This window comes from Protopterus annectens, chromosome 9.part0, assembly GCF_019279795.1.
Source record: "Protopterus annectens isolate FY-2018-M chromosome 9.part0, PAN1.0, whole genome shotgun sequence".
NCBI classification, from domain to species: Eukaryota; Metazoa; Chordata; order Ceratodontiformes; family Protopteridae; genus Protopterus; species Protopterus annectens.
In genome coordinates, this window is record NC_056743.1 from 1,220,839,227 (window position 1) to 1,220,862,772 (window position 23,546).

Sequence of the window (23,546 nt, forward strand, 5' to 3'; positions counted from 1 at the left end):
CATAGCCTTTGATATTACAGCTTTCACTGACCACTGCTTGGCAACCAGTGGTTTGTGTTGCAAGTTAACTGTTTCACTGGGGATGACTTTGCAATCACTGATTCTACCCCATTGCCCTTTCCTTACTAGGAGGAAGCCTTCCTGAGTTGCATGTTGGCCACTTTTGTATGTAATCTTGCGACTCTCTCTTGCTGAGTCATACATTCACCACCATGAAGCCATTTGCCAAACTGAGATTGAGTAGCCTGTCTGTCTTTATTCCTCTTGCCTCCACTCATTTGGACCAGTCTCACTATGCTGTTCTACCTGTCGTGATACGTGCATTCATGTCCCTTATTAATAGCACCAACTCATGTTGTCCTGGTTATGTAGAGTGAATGTGTTCTTTTCCTGCCTATCACAGCCCTGATGTGGGGCATAGACTGACATTATGAATAATGCGCTATCCTTACACTGGAGTCTGACTGCCATGAGTCTGTAATCTGTCACTAATTCTGATGACATCCCTTACTGTCTCCTGAAGCCTCTCTCACCATAATTCCCACACCATTTCTGGTCTGTTCTCCCCCTGAGCGGAAGACTGTAGATCCCAGTCCAAGAGGGTTTGCTACACTGACCTTCCATCTTGATTCCTAGGCATAGAGGAGGTCCAGCCTTCTCTTTACCATCATGTCATTCATTTCCTGTCAGTGAACCTTTATTGAGTGTAGTAATCCTTAGTTCATGTTTGAGTGGTTTTATGTCCAACTTTCACCCAGCAGAGCTATCCCAGGTAACCCATGTTCCGCAACTGGACACTGGCTGGCCAGCAGCTTATTGACACATGGCTGCTGGGCTTTATGTTGGGCACACACTGGCCATTAGGGGCACATAGACCCTTCCCACCATTAACATGGGACCCTGGTGTAGGTTGGGTCCTGAACCCACTCAATACTGGCAAATACCCATGCCCATTTTTGGCAGCATTAATGTGACCAAATCAACTAGAGCTACTTTTTACACTTTCAAGTGGCTAGACCTGACATGAGGTGTAGTCTGTGATCCCTGCTGTCCTATCTAGAGGATACTGAGCATGAGAGTAAATGCCCAAAGCAGTTTGTCTATGCAGTGTTCCTCCAGTAGGCACTATCAAGAGTGTGTGCTTCTGCCCACAACTGCATTCTTGGGTGAATTTGAGGTGGAAACGCCCATCATGATTTTAGGAAGTGGGTGGAATCCCACAAAGACACAGGGAGAGCATGCAAACTCTATACAGGCATTGGTCTGAGATCAGAATTGAATCTTGTACATGGGAGACAAAGACCTTAACTGTTATGCCAGCTGTTTCTCAGAATTAGCCAATTACAAGATGAACAAACTTTATTTTCCAACTTGCACACACTGATGTTTAGTAAGCACTGAAAGAAATCACATTTTTAGATGAATCGTTGGTGCAGTCTTGTAACAGTGATGTCCTTCAAAAAATGTTTTGCTTTGGTGCCATTTGATACCTACCACTGTACATATAATCTATAGTCAAGAATGCATTAAGGCCAGTAAAATCCGTCTGTTTAGTGAAATCCTGATATAGAACATATTATCAGTCTTTCTGTTTTCTCCAGGCCTTCTATCTCCTCCCACTCATCTTAAAGTTCTTCAGGGGTCATAGCAGACGAACCGTGACAGTTTGCATTCTCTAAAAAAAAAAAAAAAAAAAAAAAAAAATCAACTCAAACACTCTGGGAGAATCTAGCAAGATTAAACAGTTCCATGACTTTTTCATCTTGTATTTCTGTGCAGTTCCCCAATGTCTACTTAAGTATTCAAACTTTAGCAAGATTTTAAACATACATTTTCATATACTGCAAATTACAGAGATACTCATAATTTTAAAATTACAAGCACTTGTAGATTTATATACATTGAAACAAATGGTAGCCTGTTATAACCATCCTTAGTGCAGTTAAACATGCTAAATAATGCATGGTTTGAGTTTGCCCATATGTAGAACAACCCTGACATGTTGTAAGTACTGATATTCCCTTGTTTACCAACGTGATTTTTGCTCCCATGCCTGCTAGCCATCAAGCCTTCCATAGTCAAACAAGTCCATTCATTCCTTTTGTGGGGAGACCTTGGTAACCATGGAGGCAAGAGTCTTTGGGGGATAGGGGTGCACCATCATTCAGAGAGACACGATTGTTGGTTGTATCAGAGCTGGCATTGCAGCTGTGATGACATGTATGATCCTGCCACCAAACCTTGGACAGGGGGTCACAGTGCCTTCTCCATGTGGGTGCACTCCAGCATGCCCGCTATGAAGGCTACCACTCAGTAATGGCTTAGAGAGCCTAGCATCCCCCTGGCCATGTCTTTTACATCCTGCACCCTCCTGCAAGGGTACTGGTGCATTCTATGGCCAGTTCATCCCACCTTCCTCACAGAATAGGCATACCGTTCCTCCCCTGTCAGCATCCTAAGCTACTCAAGCTGCTAATTAAACCTGGGTCATCTGGACCACTGGCAGGTCTTCATCCCTCTATGCCAGTGGAGCGAGCACAACTTGCCTTCTACGTAAGCAGAGGTTGCAGTACATTCTAATTATGATAGTTTCTAGTCTTAAAAAGCTCAAATCTTAAAGTAAATCTACAAGACTTAGTCTTAAACAGTTGCATAGTCATCATCTAGCAGATGGTCATCATATTAATCATTGCTCCGGTAGTCTTAGAAATATGGGTTATATTCTGCCAAGGATATAGCAGACAACTTCCAAAGCTTCAGGGCACCTTCTTTGTGCTTAAACTGTCAGGCAGCTTGAACTGAGCTGACTAAAAGAAAAGTTTGGCCACTAAGCCCTTCAAAGCTTTACTGCTGCCAAAGGGTGCACTCATCTGAGGCTTTCAAGGATCGACTGTATGCTTGTGCTGTTCCTTTTTAGGTCAGATAAGTTCCTTTTGGAGAAAAAAAACTTCCATTTAATAATTTTGTAATTGATACTTTCGTCTTCAGGAAAAGTTATTTTAAAACTAGGAGTTTGTGTTTTAACAGATTATCTTGAGACTGCACTGTACTTTTTAACAGGAGCACTCTCTTTTTTCCTTGTCAGTTTAAAAGTTTAACTGAAAATTATTTTTTTCTGTGGCTAAATTGTTTATTTTACTTTGTGGGGTTGGCAAACTGTGCTTTTTACTGTACTTGTCTGAAGAAACTAACTTTTAAAGACTTGTTTAATCAGCATTTGCTGCTCGTTTTCCTCAGGTAGAGGCTATAGCTTTAGTTAATTATTCTGCTGCTACACACTTTAAATCCAACCCTGCTGCTTCTGATAAAGATATAAAGATTTCTGATAATTATGGGGGAAAGTGTATGTTTCTGCAACTTTGATTTTCAAAAAATTGAATTGTCAGGCTCATATGTTAAGGTTTGTCCTGAAAAAGCCACACAGCAGCAAGGACTCATTCCCCAAAATTTATTCTTGGCACTTTCGTCTCAGACAATGACAAGACTTCATCAGATAAAAGTATAAACTCAAATGAACGTTAAATACCCATGAAGCCAGATGACATCATCATCTCATTGCTCATTTAAAGAAAAACATACACAATTACTCTAAAATACATATAGTAACATACATTAAAAACCTATTATAAACAATTCAAATGGAAAAGAAAGTAAATAGCCAACAATAACTATTAAATTTATTGACGTTTTTTCAGTTTGAAAATACAACCAATGGATGCCATCTCATTCAACCCAGGCCAACCTACTGCTCTCAAATGTAAAATCCAGTACAGCTCCCTTTGCTCAAGTAAAAGTTGCCATGGTCCACCCCTATGGTTAGGTTTAACTTGTTCAGTTACCACAAACTTAAATTGATGCTTAGGGAAACCCAATAAGGGCCAAAATAGGGCATTGGTCATTTTTTTCTTATTTCATAAATGTGTTCATAAATATGATTTTTTAATTTGCGCTCAGTCTTTCTGACATAAAATATCGGGCAGCATTGACACAATGCCCCATATACTACTCATGCTGTTACAGTTGTACTTCCCTTCAATATTCAGCTGGTAGCCATCAATATCGAAGAGTTCCTCAGTATTGATCTAGGGACAAAAATGACAACACCCACATTTGGACATCTGGCAAAGCTTCTTGTCTTTAAAATTGTGTGGGTAATGTGGCCTCTCCATAAGATTTTTTTCAGGCTATTACCTCTCATATATACAACCACCAGCTTAGAACCTATTTTGTTCCTTACCCCACAGTCGTCCATAAGCACAGACCAATTTTTAAAAATAACATCCCTCATCTGTTTAAAGTCCACAGTAAATCTCGTAATAAAGGCCAACCTAAAATTAACATCAGCATTTTGTTGTACAGTCTGATTAGTTTCATGGACCACATTAGTATGCTCAGTAACATTGTGAAAACTCATCAGCTTCAAGCTCATTAAAATAGGGACATAGCCTCTCCCCCTCCCCTGTTTATCACTTCCATTTTAATCTTTCTCACAAATTCTTTAGGATAGTCTCTTTTAAGAAACATTGATTCCAGTAAGGCATATTCATGCATAAAATCATCAAATAATGATACCATCCTGGCAACCCTGACAAAATTGTCCTTTGACAGCTGCTTTCTTTTGGGACAAGGGGTGTGAACTGTTAAAATGCAAGAATGAATTAGAGTATGTGGGCTTCCTATAAATGGTAGAAACATATCTACCATTACCCACATCTTTTACCAAATTTACATCCGAATAACTAATACATTCCACATTTAACATGTGTAAATTGCAAAAACTTGGTAGTATTATTAATATATTCCAAGAATAATTCAATATCACTCTTTCCACCCTTCAGAATGATGAACAAATCATCCAGGTATCTCAAATACAATACACAATTCTGGAAAAGAGCATGTCCAAACAAAAACCTACATTCCCATTCACACACAACAATATTGTTGGTGGAAGAGTCTGTCAGTGGTTCTGTCAGTGATACAGAGAACTGTTGAATGCAAGTGGATAATACAAATAGTGTCTGACATTAAACTTCAGAATTTTGAAGAAGTTGTAATTTAAATTGCTTCCACACATTTGCCTGATAAAAAATGGTTAGTTTATTGAAAAAAGGTGATCCTGGAGACGTCTGAGATTTTGTGGTCAGATATTATAGAAAAGATTTTTGGAATGGACAGCGAGTTTGGCAGAAAGGAAATGAGTTGTGAATTGGATGGGAACAAGGTTGCAAGTGGGACACAAGCTGGAAAATCTTATCCTGATCTAACAGTATCTAACAAAAATGCTGTAAACTTTATTAAAAAAAGGTTTGTTGGTCAGGTAAGAAAGAAATAATATTTTGTGTGGAATAATTTAGTATTACCTTTGGGTTTTTAAGCAAAAGCCATTAGATCCTAGATTCATTTGGGGAAATTTCACTTCTTGTTAATACTTGATCTGATGTTGTAAATCTTTGTTCATTAGTTACTATTAGGACTTCGGTTCCATCCTCAGAGCCGATACAGCCGTTTCCAAGCTCTCAGCTAAGACCTACCCATAATGCCCCTCTCCTAGTTACTCCAGATCTTATTTGTCGCATTCCTAGTCCAACGTGCTAGCCATCTCTCTCAAAGATAAGTAGAAAATTGTCATTTCTAAGATAATTTCTCGTCAATTATTTTTATTTTTTAGTCAATTTAGCCCTTTCTCACTGTCGCCTATAACCTAATTCTATTCCCTGCACACTTGCACATAGTGAAAAAGATGGAAAGACCTTGTCTGCTGTGGGCATACACTTTTCCAACCCCCAGAGGTCCTACTCCAGGAACCAGAAGGGTGGAAAAATGTGGTTCAAGAAATCCCAAGCATCTTTTCGTGACACTCGTGGTGAACAATCCCACTGGGGCAGAGGGGGCAAGTCATATGGAAGACACCCCTTTTGGGGTAGAGGGGGTCCCTGTAACCAGGGTGCTAGAGATTCTTTCTCCTGCAGACCCTACCAGCACTCCTGAGCAGTGGCCTGATTGCTTTCCTCTGGAAGCAGTCAGGGGTTATTTTTCTCTGCACCTACCAGCCTGGCATCTTATTACTACCAATGTTTGGGCGCAGAGAATAATATCCAGAGGCTACCAAATACTATTCGATTTAATTCCCAGACCCATCAAATGAATCCCCGATGTACTACCCTGTCAAAGGAAAAAACTTCAAAGACCAATACACGTAAGGTTCAGTTAAGGCACATTTAATAACTTGCTGCAAGGAGACAAAAACATGCAAATGCAGGATTTTGCCTAACTACTAACAGGAAGTATGCTATTCTTATACTATTCTACAAGACATGGCCTTCTATGGCTGATGTAATTAAACACAACTTTCAGTATTGTTTTACAGTAGATGTTACTCAGATTTTCTGCTGACATGACTGGATTTATGAAAAACATTTTGAGAAAAACAACCTGGCCTTGGTGGGCCCTAGCCCGTTACAAGCTTCTATTGTGTAGTTCTAATACATGTGTTACATTTCAAGGTACTTTTCTAACTTAGGCACAAGCAAATGCTGATTGCAGTTCATATTTTCAAGCAGTCTTTGTTCTAATTATCTATAGCTTCTGCAGCTGTGTATTTTCTCACAGCACAAGCAGAACTCCTTGTCTAAGTCTCATAACATTAATACAAGTGATATTGTTCTATTCATTATTTTCCTGACACAAGCAGAAATTATCTTCTTCCCTGTAAATTTCCAAAGCATAGCTGAGCATATTTCATGACAATACAAGGTTAGAAAGCTTCTGCAATTCATACAGATTTATGCAGTGTGAAATAGAATAAATGTGTTAACCCTTTTCAAGCCTTAAATGCACTAAGCATATTACTAATACATACACTAATACATATTTTTCTGACATTTCCCCCCTTTTAATACTTTTATTCTACTTTCAAAATAAGCATAAACAGTTTTTTTCTTCCCCTAACCTCTTCCCACTTAGGATTTGCACTTAAGAGAGTCATTTAGTTTAAACTTATGAAAGCATTTTCAATCTTTTAACAGTTCTTCAAACTCAGTACTTTGATATAAGGTTTCAGAAACTGACATGTCTATAACGTCTTTAATCAGTCTTTTCATGCAGGGGATGACACAGCAAACACATACTCCCAGTAGTAGCATTCATACACAAATGGCAATCAGGATGTTCATTAGGATAGTACCCCACCCCCCCAAACCATTTCTCTAAAAAGTCCGTCAGTGGGTTTGGTCCTGGTTTGGTCATGGCCGACACTTGCTGAATTACCTCAAGATGATTGTCTATCTCGTGTTTACGGTCAGGAATATACGAACAGCACTCCACCTGGATTAAAGCGCAAGTACCACCTCTCACCGCTAGGGTGAAGTCGAGAGCCGTGCGGTTTTGAAGCACTACAGTTCTCATGGCATTCAGTTCATCAGTCACCAATTCGAGAGCGGAAAAAGTTGCATTGCTCATTACTTCAAGAAGTTTTGACAGTTTTCTCAGCTCCCAGATGAATTTCACTGCTCCATATGCTGGTAATATGCCTGCCCACAATATAACACTATCACTCAATTCCATGTGTGTCAGTCCATTGCCTATAGAAAGATGTTTTTTCCAACGCGCATCGATTTGCCCCACTGGATTCACAGGTTTCTTGATGACTTCTTGGACATTCCAAATTTTTCCTCGAGGCAAAACTGCAGTGTGTCGTATGGCCGGAACCAGGTAACCCAAAAAACAACTGCAGGACCAATTCTCAGGTAACCACTTGTATGCCTTTCTGCCACATACAAAATAACAGTCCTCTAGTAACTTTGCTATGAATATACACTTGCCCTGCATGAAACATTTTTCTATCAATTATAGACAGTTGTTTATAAAGAACAGAATTATGTTTTACTTCATCAATTGTTTTGTGCATCAATTCAAAAAATGAATCATAGTTTGTATTACAATAAGAACCTGCATTGTTAGCTTTAGTGTAACATTTATAAGGAACAGTCACATTGCAATTGCTCCAACCCACCTGAACAGTATCATTTTTATAAAAACACACAGTTTCCTTTTGTGGAACAGACAAGTGCAATGCTATTTTATCTTGTGATGTAATGGTTGAGGTATCATAAATCAAGTTTTCCCAGATCTCGTTGACCCCTAGTGGGACTGTAGTCATTAATAATCCCCCTTATGCTGTCGGCAAAGCTGTGCAAATCCAGCAATTCAAAACATTGAAAGTCTCAGCATACACTTATTTAATTGCCTGGTAAGTGTTGAAGTTTGAATGCCAATCTATGAGTAACGCTTCACGTTTATTCAGTTCAGTTTGTGTGGCTGGAAAAAGAATGGCTACAACAAAAAGATTATTGTCACTAGTACAGTTAATAGGATGATTATGCAATACTTCTGAGGAAATGGTTGTTCTGCATTCCTGTTTTTTCTGGACTCTATCATTTTTGCCCTTGACATGTGACAAGATTTTTGTCCAGTTCAAAGTTCTTAACTAGTTTGCAGTGCATCAGGTGGATCCACGAGGCACGCTCTGCGATCTTGACTGCAGTGGGTGTTGACAGAAGCACTTGATATGGACCTTCCCACTTTGGTGATGTCCAATTCTTCTTTATTGTCTTCACCCAGATCCAGGTACCTGGAACCACTGCCACTTCTGATGGTTTGGTTTGTTCTTTATCTGAAACAGAAATTGACTGCAACAGATGTTTAGAATTCAACAAATTTCTCATATACTCTGCTAGTGTACAGTCAGCTTCCTGGTCTGCGGGCATGAGAGGTTTCCACTGAGGTATATAATAAGCCCTTCCAAATAGTTTTTCAAAAGGAGTCGATCCTTTTGCATTTGGAACAGTTCTCATGCTCAACAATGCCAGGGACAGACAGTACACCCAATTTCTCTGTGTTTCTTCTATTAACTTCCTTAGCTTACTCTTTAAAATCCCATTATGCCTCTCTACTAACCCTGCAGATTGCGGATGATATGCACAATGATTTTTTAAAGAAATACCAAAATGTTTACTTAACTGTTGTATGGTTTGGTTTACAAAGTGTGTACCGTTGTCACTGTAGATCCTTTCTAGAATGCCGAATCTAGGGATGATTTCTTTAACGAGAATTTTTGCTACGGTAGCTGCATCTGGATTTTTAGTCGGAAAGGCTTCCACCCATCTGGAAAACATATCTACAATGACAAGGCAATACTTATTTTCACATTTGTTCAATACTATGAAATCCATACAGATAGTATGAAATGGATACGGTGGTGTAGGGAAACTCCCTTGCTTGGGCTTTAATGCCCCTTGTGCATGATGTCTGTTACAAACGTGGCACATTAAACAAAATTTTTTTAGAGTAGTTTAAGAATCCATATGTCATGAACACTCGGTTCACCAGCTGTACCATCCCCCCTGTTGAGACATGGCATTGCCCATGGCTCAACAAAGCTGCATATCTAAACAAATTAGATGGTTATATCAGTTTCCCTTCTTTAGAGATGTACAGCCCCTTTTCGAGAATTGCTCCTCATTTTACCCATCTTCGTTTTTCAGCTTGCGTAGTAAGTGTCTGTATTGTCTTTAACATTTCTAAGTCCAAAATCTCAGAGGGTTGTAATTCTTCATTCAAAAGAAATACTTCTGAAGCTGCCTGTTTTGCAGCTGTATCAGCTCTCGCATTACCTTTTGAAATTCTATCCTGTTGCTTGGTATGAGCTGTGCATTTACAAATAGCTACTTTTTGAGGTAACTGAATAGATTCTAAAAGATCTAAAATAAACTGTGCATGATTGATTGGTTTGCCAGTAGATGTTATCATACCTCAATTTTTCCATAGTTGCACAAAAACATGTACAGTAGAAAAAGTGTACTGGCTGTCAGTAAAAATGTTCACACATTTACCCTTTGCTAAGGTATATGCCTGTGTCAAGGCAATCAATTCTGCTGCCTGTGCAGATAAATTGTGTGGTAAAGGTTTCGCTTCTGTAATCTCAGTATCAGAAACTACTGCATATCCTACTAGGTTCTGTCCTGCAGGACCCCTTTTGCATGAGCCATCCACGTAGTATGTCACCTCGGCATCATCCAAGGGGACATCCCTAAGATCTTTTCTAGGCAGTGTCTTTTGCTCAATCACCTGCAGGCAGCTGTGCAGTGTACCATCTGCAGGGGTTGGGAGCAAGGTAGAAGGGTTCAAAGTCATGCATCGTTCAATTATCATATGAGGTTGGCTCAACAATATAGTCATACAGGAAAGATGCCTAGCAGGGGAAAGATATGCTACCTTCTCTTGCAGTAAAATAATTGTGACTGCATGAGGCACTCTCAATGTGAGAGGGTGGAACAAAACTACTGAGGCCGAAGCCTGTACTGCCATTGCAGCTGCAACTACTGCTTGTACACAGTGGGGTAAAGACCGTGCCACTGGGTCTAGTTGTGATGAATAATAAGCAATGGGGCATTGCTTGTCCCCATGCTGCTGTGTTAACACTGATGTCATATAACCTTGCTTACAATCTACAGTTTGGAAAAAAGCGTTTATGATAGTTTGGTAAGCCTAAAACTAATGAGGACGCTATTAACTGTTTCAGTTTGCAGAAAGAAGATTCTGCTTCTGGTGTCCATTGTAACAAATCCTGTGCTGCCATAGGCTTTTTATATATCAGGTTAGTCAGCGGTGCAGATTCCAAGGCGTAGTTTGGAATCCAGCTCCGGCAAAAATTAGTCGTACCCAGGAAGGACATCATTTCCTTCTTGGTAGTGGGTTTTGGTGCTTGTAAAATCACTACTTTTCTGTCCTCATCTAATGTCCTGCCCTCTTTGGATATTACATATCCTAGGTATTTAACTTGTTTTTTCCAAAGCTGCAGTTTATTTTTGTTTACTTTGTCCTTCAGTGGCTAAAAATTGTAATAGCGCTATGGTATCTTCTTTGCAATCTTGCTGGGTGGGGGCCACCAGCAGGATATCATCAACATAAAGTAAAATCTGACTACCTCTTGGTGGGGTAAATCCCGCCAAGTTGCTTGCCATTTCTTGTGAGAATATTGTCTGACTTTCACAATATCCCTGTGGTAGTCGTGCATATGTATACCTTTTCCCCTGAAATGTGAATGCAAACCAATATTGGCTGTCAGGGTGTATCAGTATCGAAAAGAACGCATTGCTGATATCTACCACAGAAAAATATTTCTGTTGAGGTTTTAAATCATTCAACAGGGTGTGTGGGTCTGGCACTGTAGGTGCCCTTGGTATTACTGCGTCATTTACAGCTTGTAAATCTTGGACCATACGCCACTCTCCATTCGCTTTCTTAACAGGAAATAAGGGTGTGTTACATGGTGAATCAGGAGATTCCACCAGCACCCCTTCCTTAAGTAAAGCTGCTATAATAGGTTTGATTCCTACCTCTGCATCTTTTGTCTTTTCTGTGGTCTAAATGCTGACTTTGGCATGATAGTAACTGGTCCCGCTGTACGAATAAGTCCTACATCTGACTTTCCTGTTGACCAAAGAGTTTCTGGTATATTCTGTAAGGCATTCTCTTCCTCCTTTAATAGGAGTGCTAATCAGCTGTCCTTGCTAGACTGCAAGTGCACTGCTGTGTGGGTCTGAGTTATCCAATTCAACTTCTGCCTTTGTATTCCTTGTTCTGACAGTTCTAACTCTGTCTGCTTTTCCCATCTCGTCACTTTTTCTCCTAGGTCTACCCATTTTACATTCTTGTCCTTAGTTAAGCTAACATGTGTAATCGATTAGATTTATAGAGTGCAAAGAACTCCTGGGGCAATGAACAGCTGGCTACACTGTTCCCTTTCATGTCCCAATACAGATTACATAATATCAATCTGTTTGCACAATTTCTAAACAATTCTTGCTCATATTCCTTATCAGGTCCTGGTGTATTACAATAATACAGAGTACAGTGCAACAAATGTTGTTTATCAATGTCAAGGGAGGGGAACTTGCTGATGGCTACGTTCATCAACTCTTCAGTCACTGCCCCTGGACCAGTCGTAACCCAAGCCCTGGCTGTACCAATAAAACATTTCACCCTCCGATTGCACTGCAAAGGTATTAATTTGTCGCTGTGCTTCCATACCCTGCATAGTCGGAACTACTGCTATACCAAATAGCTGCATAAGGTCTCTGCTCAAGAGGTTTACTGGGGATTTTGCGGAAACAACAATTTTACTTTTCTGGGTCAATCCTGAAACAGGATCAGTTATTGCAATATTATGGGAGAGGGGCTCCCGATACAGCTGTCCATTAGCTGCTTTCACTAGTATGTAATCAGGTGACTCTGAATTTTCTGGCAGTTTGGAGGGATGTATCAGGGTCCGTGATGCCCCTGAGTCACACAAGAATTTGACTTCCCTCCCTTCTACCAGGAGTGTAACTTCTGGTTTTGTGTCTGCTAAATAGAGGTCTAAGCTCAACAAAGCTAAATCCAATATTTAATTTTCTTCACTATCCGTAACTTCCTGCACTTTCTCTATTTCATCTGTCATATCCTCTACTCCCTCTATCACATTCTCATTTGTCATTTCTCTGCTATCCCCTTCTAGTGATTCTTGACTATCATATAGTCAGTCCTCACTCTCCTTGTCTTCCGTGGTTGCTTTTTTGTTTTTCTTGCAATCCCTTGCCAAGTGTCCCTTTTTACCGCATTTGAAACATTCACCCCTTTTCTTTCGCCCTTCAAAGTCCTCTGATCGCTGATCAGATTGTTTGTTTCCCTGGGCATTTCTCTTGCCCTTTTTCCCTGACTGTACTACATAAACTTCTGCTCCATCTTGTACAGAAAATACTTGGGCTTTCTTTTTCTTTTTGCTATTAAAATACCTTTCGGCATGCCAAGCATATTCAAGTAATGACTGTAACCTGCTTGTACGATGATCTACCATGTGCTTTGTAATAAAACTGCTTATGGGTGCAATGCTGCCTTTCAAAAATGCATTCTTTAACTGCTGCTCATATGGGGAATCTTGTGTCTGATCTTCAGGAACCTGCATTCCACAATGGTTATTAAAACATTCTAACAGTCTGGCATAATATCTGTCAATAGTTTCACCTTCTTGTTGGATGCATTGATTAATGCAAGTCCAGTCTGCCCTAGGCTTCCATTTCTCAGAGATGCGGTCTGTAGGACCTTTCACTCTGTTGTCTAGCTCTGCGTTGCTATGTGGGAGGGGCCTGAGCGCAGCGTCACAGGGATTCCAGTTGCCACTAATCATGTGCCAATCTGGTCCCACAATTTGTCTGACTACTTTTTCTACCTCTTCTCCATTTAAATTGTAACTCAGCCTCATTCCTTGTAAATCTTCTAAGAACTTTCTAAAATTAACTTTTGGATGGGGAATTCCCTCAGTGGCTTTCCAGATGTCTTCCGGAGTCCAGGGTCTGTACACTAGAATAGTTGGGTCCTGACCTTCTTGTCCTGCCTGTGGATTAGGCACTTCTATGAGTGGGCATATTTCTTCTTCACTCATAGACCGTGAATTTCTACCCATTTGATATAATTCAATGTCCCCTTTTGAATTACCTGCCCGTGTTCGAGACCTGGTCTCGATGGGATCTCTAACAAACAGTTTTGCTTTTGTAGTGTCTCCATTTATGGTAACAGCAGGATATCACGGGGGTGGACTAACTTGTTCACTTGCTTCATATTCTGGTAAGGGAGGCGGAGGGGCCGATGCTATTACTAAGTTATTGTCCTCCTTATCTAAAAACATTGCTTTTGATTTATTGTTTTTTTTGTTCCCTACAGTTTACTTCCTCAATCCACCTGTGTGCCTGAGGAATTCCTAATTGGCGCTGCTTTTTTAACCGACCTTTGGAATCGGTTTTAAGCTGTTTGACAAGTTTGATAAGCGAGGATTTTTCTAATTTACCATCAAATTCATACTTATTAACCCATTTTGAGTAGTATTTAATATCAGCATGCTGTGACTGCATGTATTTTGCATCTTCGGTTAACGGCGGATTTTGGGGTCTTTTTGTGCAGTTATTACCCATTTTGTTCTACCCTTTTAATCGTTATGTAACTCCTTATTTTTAATGTGGTACCACGGATTTTGTTATAGTCTCTTCAGAATGACTGCCTACCTGCTCTTTTTCTCTGATCTATGACAAGACAGTAATCTTTTCTGTCCCTGACTTGTAAAAATACAGTCCTGACAAAAGCAATACAAATCTAGTCCCTGATCTAAAACAGAAAAAAGGTAGATTCACCTTACCTGAGCCTTTGTGATTGATCACCTGGTTCATGAAAAACCCGTCCTTCAGTCGCAGATCAGAAAGTGGCTGGCCTCTTTTGTACAACAATTCAGTCGGAGGGCTTTTCAAATAAGAAGAACCAATGTGGTTTCTCCCCCGTATGGTTTCAAGCCACCTGGCCTGTCTGATCCGAGGCGAAGTGAGGGTTTCTGGTCCGAAGGACCAATCTGTCAAAGGAAAAAACTTCAAAGACCAATACATGTAAGGTTCAGTTAAGGCACATTTAATAACTTGCTGCAAGGAGACAAAAACATGCAAATACAGGATTTTTGCCTAACTACTAACAGGAAGTATGCTATTATTATACTATTCTACAAGACATGGCCTTCTATGGCTGACGTAATTAAACACAACTTTCAGTATTGTTTTACAGCAGATGTTACTCAGATTTTCTGCTGACATGACTGGATTTATGAAAAACATTTTGAGAAAAACAACCTGGCCTTGGTGGGCCCTAGCCCGTTACAAGATTCTATTGTGTAGTTCTAATAAATGTGTAACATTTATATGTACTTCTCCAACTTAGGCACAAGCAAATGCTGATTGCAGTTCGTATTTTCAAGCAGTCTTTGTTCTAATTATCTACAGCTTCTGCAGCTGTGTATTTTCTCACAGCACAAGCGGAACTCCTTGTCTAAGTCTCATAACATTAATACAAGTGATATTGTTCTATTCATTATTTTCCTGACAAGCAGAAATTATCTGCTTCCCTGTACATTTCCAAAGCATAGCTGAGCATATTTCATGACAATACAAGTTTAGAAAGCTTCTGCAATTCATACAGATTTATGCAGTGTGAAATAGAATAAATGTATTAACCCTTTTCAAGCCTTAAATGCACTAAGCATATTACTAATACATATTTTTCTGACACACCCAATCAGAGGGAATTAGCAGCCATAGAAATAGAAAAGCTGCTAAGAAAAAGAGTCATCCAGCCAGTCCCACCAGACTAGACAGGATCCAAGTTCTTTTTAGTGCCAAAAAAGACAGGGAACTGGAGACCAATCCTGAATCTCAGCCTATTAAACACATTTATCAAACCTTAAAAATTCTGGATGGTCACAGTACAGCCCATTCTTCCCTTCCTAGGGAGGGACAACTGGATGTGCTCTACAGACCTCCAGGATGTGCACTACCACATAATGATGGATCACCGCTCCCGGAGGTTTCTCCACTTCCGGCTAGGAGCCAATCACTACCCGTTCAGGGCAGTGCCATTCGGTCCCTCGACAGCCCCCCCCCCCCCGAGTGTTCACCAAATGTATGGCAGTTGTAGTAACTCATCTTCGACTACAAGGATTCCAGGTGTTTCTGTATCTAGACAATTGGCTCTTTACCGCTCTGACCAGGAATCCTCTCTTACACTCAAGGTCTCGCTCTCTGCTTGGGGATTACAGTCAACAAGGACAAATCTCAAATGTCCCCAATGAAGACACTGGAATTTATTGGAGCGGTCTTCGACACATCCTGTCAAGCTTCTCTCCCGCCTCACAGGCTTTTGAAAATAAGACACCAAATCCAAGACCTACTTCCTCAGACCGATGTACCAGCATGTCTTGTACTGCAACTCTTAGGCTCCATGGTGGCTGCACTACTGGATATGGGCACTGTGAACTGACATCAGGTGGCTCGGTGCCTGGGCAATTTTTTTTGGGGCTAGGCTTGTAAAGGCTCCAAGGCCATTAGCCTAGTGCACACCAATGAACCTACCACTGGCGAGGCTGCACATGAGAATCCTGCAGTGGTTCCTTTCAACACAGTGGTCATTTCTAACTCACCCACATGAGACATTTTACAAACCGTTGCAAGGAAGAAATGCTATGGTGGATGAGGTCACAAATGAATCTTTGGTGTTGACTGTTCTGTCTTCCCCAGCCCACAGCCACAGTGACCACGGACGCTTCCCTGTTTGGGTGGGGGGGGGGCATTTCCAGGGAAAGACGGTCCAAGCCACCTGGTCCCCCATGGAGGCCAATTTGCACATAAATGTCCTGGAACTGAGGACAGTTCTCTTAGTGTTGCAAGCGTTCCATGCATTCCTACCCTCTGGGATCATTGCAATTCAGTCAGACAACATGTCAGTCATCTGGGATATCAACAAGCAAGGCAGAACCAGGTCTTACCCCCTGTGTCGGGAAGCCATGAGGATTTGGCACTGGGTGATAGCTTCCAACTGCTTTCTTATAGCAACACACATTCCCGAGAGTTCCAGCCTTATTGCAGACAATCTGAGCAGGAACATCCTGATGCCTCACAAGTGGTCTTTCAACCCTGTAATAGCGGATCGGATCTTCCAATGCTGGGGCAGCCTTGCTGCGATCTGTTTGCTTCCCCCCTAAACTACAAATGCAGAAGCTACTTTGCCCTGATCTCCCCTCAGGGGGAACCTCCATGGGACGATCTAATGCATGATTGGCCCCCGTGTCTTCTGTATGCCTTTCCCCTGTTTCCCCTCATTCCAAAATTTCTCCAGAAAGCTCAGAGGTTGAGAAGCAAAGTGATCCTCATTGCCCCCTGCTGGCTCTGTCAAGTCTGGTTCCTGTTTCTATGGCCTCATCTGATTCACAGCCCATGGATCCTGGATCATTCCCAAGACCTGTTATCTCATCCTCAGGGACTGATCCATCTGAACCTCCACAGTCTCAAGCTCACAGCTTGGTTCTTCCACTTCCAGTGATTGCCAGGCTGCCTGACATCCCATCTCCTGTTCGTGAAGTTCTTCTGGCTTCACACAAATCTTCCACCAGGAAAGTTTATTCTAGTAAATGGACTGGGTTCTCTCTTTGGATCAAAGATCAGAACTTAGATCCTTTCTCTATGCCTATTGAAAAGATCCTACAATACCGGACTACTCTTTTACATGCAGGAGCCTCAGCATCGACGATCACTGTGCATTTAGCAGCTTTCACCAATTTTCATAATGGACTTGATAATTCTTCGATTGTCACACCGCCTATGCAAGACATTTTTGAAAGGAGTATTACATGTTAAAACTCCGGTCAAGCCTCTCTTAGAACCCTGGGACTTGACTTTGGTGCTTCAGTCTCTCTCAGGTCCCCCTTTTGAGCCCTTTGATTCATGTTATTTAAAATTTTTGTCATGGAAAGCCTTACTTCTAGTAGCACTTACCTCAGTGAGAAGAGTATCTGAGTTGCAGGCCTTGAGTGTTGAGACCTTACTTGATCTTCCACATGGATAGGGTGTCCCTTCGTACTGACCCTTCTTTCTTCCCCAAGGTCATTTCTAAATTTTCCATTAACCAATCTATTGACCTGCCGGTTTTCTTCCCTCAGCATTCTAATAGAGGGGAGTACCTTTGATGTGCATCGGCAACTTTGTTGTTATTTGGACAGGACTAAATATTTCAGGAAAACAGCTCAATTGTTTGTGGCCTTTGCAGGACCCAGACTGGGTAAACCTGTTTCCAAAGTGACTTTATCCTCCTGGCTTAGAAACGTCATAACCTTTATCTGCCAACAGAATAAGCTAACCTTACCTTCCAGAATAAAGGCTCATTCTACCAGAGCTATGGCTACTTCTGTAGCATTTCATTCCAGAGCCTCTATGGATGATATCTTCACAGCAGCCACTTGGGCAAGACCTCATACCTTTATCTCTCATTACAAATTGGATTTGGCCTCCAGGGGACGAGCGTCTTTTGGTTCTATGGTGCTCAGGAATATCCTTCTTTAGGGCCACCCAGGACTCAAATAGCTGGGGACTCGGTCCTAATAGTAATTAATGAACAAAGATTTACAACATCAGATAAAGAAGTTATGTCTTACCATAAAGTTCCATCTGTGTTGTAGATCTTTGTTCATTCATTACTTCCCGTCCTCCTTCCTCCTGCCTGGACTCCTGGTGGACTTTAGAACTCCTGGTTAGGGTATTTGCTCAGACAGAGCCTTCTACTATTTTTCTATTACTACGTCGATTATATAAGGGTGGGCAAACTCGATCTGGGGTAACTAGGAGAGGGGGATTATGGGTAAGTCTTAGCTGAGAGTTTTTGTCTGGCGTGAGCTTGGAAACAGCTGTATTGGTTCTGAGGACGGAACCGAAGTCCTAATAGTAATGAATGAACAAAGATCTACAACACAGTTGGAAAGTTATGGTAAGACATAACTTCTTTTTTCTTTTAGAGTTTATTTCAGTATTTAATGCACTTTGTATGTATACATGTATGTATATTCACGTTTGTCTTGTTTTTAGTAACTGTATGTATGCCGTTTATGTAGTTTATTCTTAGAAAGTCATCGAAACCAGAGTCAAATTCCTTGTATGTGCTCATACTTGTCTGATAAATGTGAGATTCTGATTCTGAAAGATACCTTTTGTGACTTAACATTTGAGACTGAAGACTTAATGGAAAAATATTTGTTTAATTGTGAAAAAAGGACTGTTACCCATCATTTGACACCCACGTTGCCAAAGTGGTTAGAAAAACATTCTACCTTGCACACCTCATCATGAAGGGATTCACATCCAGATCCAAGGATGTCATTGTACCCCTATATTCCTCCCTCATCAGACCCACGATTGAGTACAATGCCCCATTTGGTATGTACCTCACCCGACATTTGCAACAGCTGGAGAGACCACAAAAGTACCTCACCAAGAGGATCAAGGGTCTCCAACATATGTCTTATTCTGCCAGACTAAATAAACTTCAGCTCTATTCAGTAGCATACTGCCTGCTCAGAGGTGATCTCTGCCTGACGTACAAGGCCATGTCCAATCAGGATCTGATGGACATGCTCCACCTCAAAAAATCCAAATCCATCAGGACCACAAGAGCTAAAGATTTAAGCCTCGGCACAAGTATGAATAGGACATGCTGGAGGGATAGATTCATAACCCAGAGGCTTCCCATGCTTTGGAACAAGATCCCAGTTCATATTAGGCAGAGCCCCTCACTGACTCTTTTCAAGAGAAATCTTGATGAGTGGATGGGAGATCGTAAGTTTACCCCAGGGGTCACATCTGTGTCACTGCTAGACAGGGGCACAGTAAACTAATTCTATTATATAAGGGGACTTTCATTGTGTCACTGCTAGACAGAGGCACAGTATTCTAAATTTATTCTGTACATTTTTTGTACCATTTCACGGGGTGGCAAAAGCCACATCACTATGGCTAGGCTTACAAATGCCCCAGGGCAGATAGCCTAGTGCTATACTATGAAACTATGAAACTAAATATATGTATTCTGGGCAAGGAACTCAATTTAAAAAAGTGTTCAATTTTACACTGATGAAATTGAGTTAAAAGATGTTGATTATTTTTTTCATTTGTGTTATTCAGTTTCTGTTATTGTGAAAGTTAAAGATGAGATGAGTGTTTGGAATGGTGTGGGAAGTGGATGTTACTTTAAAATATGAAAAAGATGTGATAAAGCATTTACCAAGTATTATATTTTTGTGGGATTTTCAATGTCTGATAAACTAGTGTACAAAAATAAGATATAATCAATGTGGGGAAAAGTTCATATGCTGAATAAGTGTCAAAATGAATGTAGAATATGTAAAAGTGAAGGCCATTTTTGGTTTGATTGTAAAAAGAATAAGTAATATAATGTTGAGCAGGATGATGAAGAAAGTATTCTAATATCCAAAAGTAATGAAGTAGGGGGAAAAGGTGTTAATGAGAGGATGAAAATATTATTTTGAGAAGATGAGGGTAACTATAGGGGGGACCTGGAGGGAGACAAATTTAGAGACAGCCAGACCCTGGGCTGAGTGTGTTCCCTGTGTGATCTTAAGGGAAACTGCACTTGATGCACAGAGGTCTGCATCTGGAAATACTGAGCATATCCATTTGTATTCCAAGTGCACATCCTTCTCCAGTGTCAGTGGTGAGGATTTCGGTTCCTTGATTACTGCCTAATATAGGGATGTCACATATTGGTGGCAGTGGTGACTATCACAGTTAAGACAATAATTTCTGGGTTAAATAACAATTATAAAGCCAAATGGAAAGATATTCAGAGAGGTATTTGGTGTAAATCCAGTAATTTAACAAAATCATTTCATACTAAAATAGCTACTAATAAATTTTATTGGTTAGTAAAAGACTATTTTATAGAAAACAAAACAAACCAGTTAAATCTTATTATATTACTACGATAATAACCTCCTTTAAAATTTTCATTTTCAGGAACCCTGAATATAAAGCATGGAATTTCTTTGTATTTCCAGTTGCCTACACTCAAGATAGTATCAATGCATTTAATTTAACAGCCATGGCTACATTTAAAGACAAAAACCTGTTATACTGGTATCAATTACTAGACAATGGGAAGTTACAAAATGTTGACCATATCATTAATAAGTTTGAGTTAAGCAAAGACGTGGTTAGAAATTCAAAACTGTAAACAACTGGTTCAACATAAGATTAATTTAATGCAACCAATAGTTAGAAATTCTTTCCCCACATTCATTGATTCACTCATCATTCTAATGCACCAGAATATAATTGGAAAGGGAATTCTATCTAAAATATATAAGGTACTTAAAAAATGAACAGTACATCACAGAGAAAGCTATGGGGATTATTTTAGACTGTTAATAATAACTCCCCAAGTGAAAATGATAAAAAAAACTAATACTCCAGTCTTGAAAACAAATTACTTCATCACTAAGGTGGAGGATGTTCTCTTGGAAGTTCTTACAAAGAACCCTTATCATAAAGTTGAATTGATGTTTATTAAAGACATAGGATGCTGAAGATGTAAACTAAATGTTAAAGCTGACTAGCAGCATATGTTTTACAATTGTATAAAACATAAAGCATATTTGGATAACATGAATTCTCTCTTACAGAATGTTTTAATGATAAATTTATGCTGACCAAATCTCATATTTAATATACCTAGTCCCACTTAGGTCACGAAAATTTTATGTGGAGTATCTTAACATTAGCAAGAAAACTCATCACCAAGAACTGGAAGAATCAGACTATTACTATGAAGGAATTTGTACACTTGGCAACCAAAGTTTGTCATCTTGAACTTATCACGATCAAGACAAGAATGTCTAGAATCACCTCTTCATACATATGGTTGAAATTCAAAGCACTACCAGATAAATAGACTTTAATAATTAGCTAACCACTTCTGTTATAACTGAGCAGTGGTGCAGCAGTAGAGTTGTTGCCTTACAGCCGGAGATTCTCCGGTTTGATTCTCTGGCTGGGGTGCCTTCTGTGTGGAGTTCACATGTCCTCCCTGCATTCATGTGGGTTTCCTCCAGGTGCTCCAATTTCCTCTTACAATTCAAAGACATGCATTTAAAGCGTTTCTCCCTGGGCCTCTGCTGAAAATTGGCTTCGTTCCAAGTCAGACCTTCCCAGTAAACAAATGTTAAATACATAAATAAATAAATAAGTTTCTTTTTCTGTTTAAAAATCTTTGTTTTATAGTAGACACTAATGTAAAAGTTATTTTAGTTGTTTATTGTTCTTTTAAATGTGTATATTTGTTTTATAATATTTCTATTATCATATATTAAACTTTTTTGTTAAAATTTTCAATAAAAACAATTGAAAAAAAGAAATACTCTTGTATCAATTAGTAAATAAGTAAATACACAGTCAGCTGCAAACTGTTTAAGTGAATAAATAAAAAAAAAATGTGTAGATAAAAAGGGAGTTAAGCAATACAGTTGATAGGTAATAGAGGGGACTATAGAATTGCAAATGAAAGCAAACATGAACTCTCTGAAAAAAAAAATAGAATACAAAAAAGAAAACATCCTACAGTTAGACTTTTTTTGTTTCTTATTTTGGTTTATGCCATGAGTGAATAATGCAGGTAATTCACAATTTATGACTCAGGAACTGTGGTACCATGTAATAGTGTAAACTGATTACTTTGTGCAGTTGTCTTTGCATTTGCAGTGTTTTGCTTCCTCACTTCCAGAGTCAATTCAGAGGCATGTCAGTAGACCATGGCTGAGGCCAGCTTAGACTTCGCTGGTGGGATCCTCCGTGTCATTTCCTAAACATACTGCAATCCAACCCCTAAGTGTTTGTTCTTACCAGGAGAAAGTAGGAATTGCAGTTTGTGATCTGTAAAGTCTGAAGTAGTCCCAGTTATCCTGTGATATTTGCAGAAGAATTCTGAAGGCTAGCACACAACAGTCACAATCATATGCCTTGATATTTGTCTTCTCTTCGTTGCATAGAACAGAGATGGCAGACTTTGGTGTTTATGCCTTCAGTGTCATTGTATACTGTGTTAACAGAATAACGTGTTCTAAGTTCATCTTTAGTCAGCTCCTCCTGATGTTTACATTATGGAATGGTATACACAGCATTACCTCATAAGGCCTTGGGGAGGGGCAGAAGTAAGCTAAGAAGGTCTCTATGATGGTAACTTGAGTACATTTCTTTGAAGTCTTAACCCATTGTTTTGACATCTGCAGGGTAACCTCATTCTGAGAGCTGCACCACAGTATGGGACAAAGTAGGGTCATAAAAAGGCAGTCTAGGACTATGGAACAACTGAAAGCCCTGACATTAAATATGTATTAAAATTCCATTTATAGTCCTACTTACTGGGCTATAAGAATGCTAGTAATTTTCACTAGAGAAAACTGTGTCATGACCTTTGAATCCAGGGACCACAAAGACCCTAAAAGAGTGACTCATGACATTGATGACTTCTGAAGCATAACCAGAATTTTCTTATCACTGTCTGGTAAAGTGTTCTAAATTAGTTTTAACATAGACACCTAATGCAGATTCATATGTTTCAGGCACTTAAAAGCTTAGATTTCAGGATGTAAATGTGCTTTTGCCGACATGTCCCCCACCCTGAAATCATTGGCTGGTAACAAAATATAAGTAGCTGTAGTATTTTTTTTAATTATATAAGAGGACAATGAGAAAGATTGCAAAATCAGCTTTCAGATTTACGAATAAATCTTGATTGTGCAGATGTATTGCCTTCCCATAGGAATGGGGCTGAAAATTAGGGTCTTTACATAGATCAGAAAGTAATTCCAGCATAGAGGTGCTGCCTAAGAGTGAGGCTCATTAGTTTACCATACTACTTCTTGGGAGATTAAAAATATTTTCCTTCCTCCAATCACATCAATTCCAAGTTAGTTTAACTACTTCCTCAAAGGTCGCATCTTCTGGTAGGGAACCTAATAAGAGACAGAGAGACATAAAGCCAGTTGTCGTAGTGTGCACATTCCTACAGCTGGCTGTCTGTTTTATGCAGAAAAAAAAAAAAAACTCCTTCCTTCTAAAAAGAATGTATGGGAAGGTGAC

General features: G+C 39.8%; 1 protein-coding gene across 1 annotated transcript in view; it reads right to left on the reverse strand.

The window, feature by feature from the left end:
- Positions 1 to 1,370: 1,370 nt before the first annotated feature.
- The window catches only part of LOC122811956 (solute carrier family 35 member E4-like), a 98,786-nt gene continuing 76,610 nt past the window's right edge, over positions 1,371 to 23,546 (reverse strand). Inside the window, exon 4 of the mRNA XM_044084154.1 lies at positions 1,371 to 1,675. Coding sequence (XP_043940089.1) covers positions 1,643 to 1,675 — 33 coding nt within the window. The 3' untranslated portion in view covers positions 1,371 to 1,642. The remainder of the gene's footprint in view (positions 1,676 to 23,546) is intronic.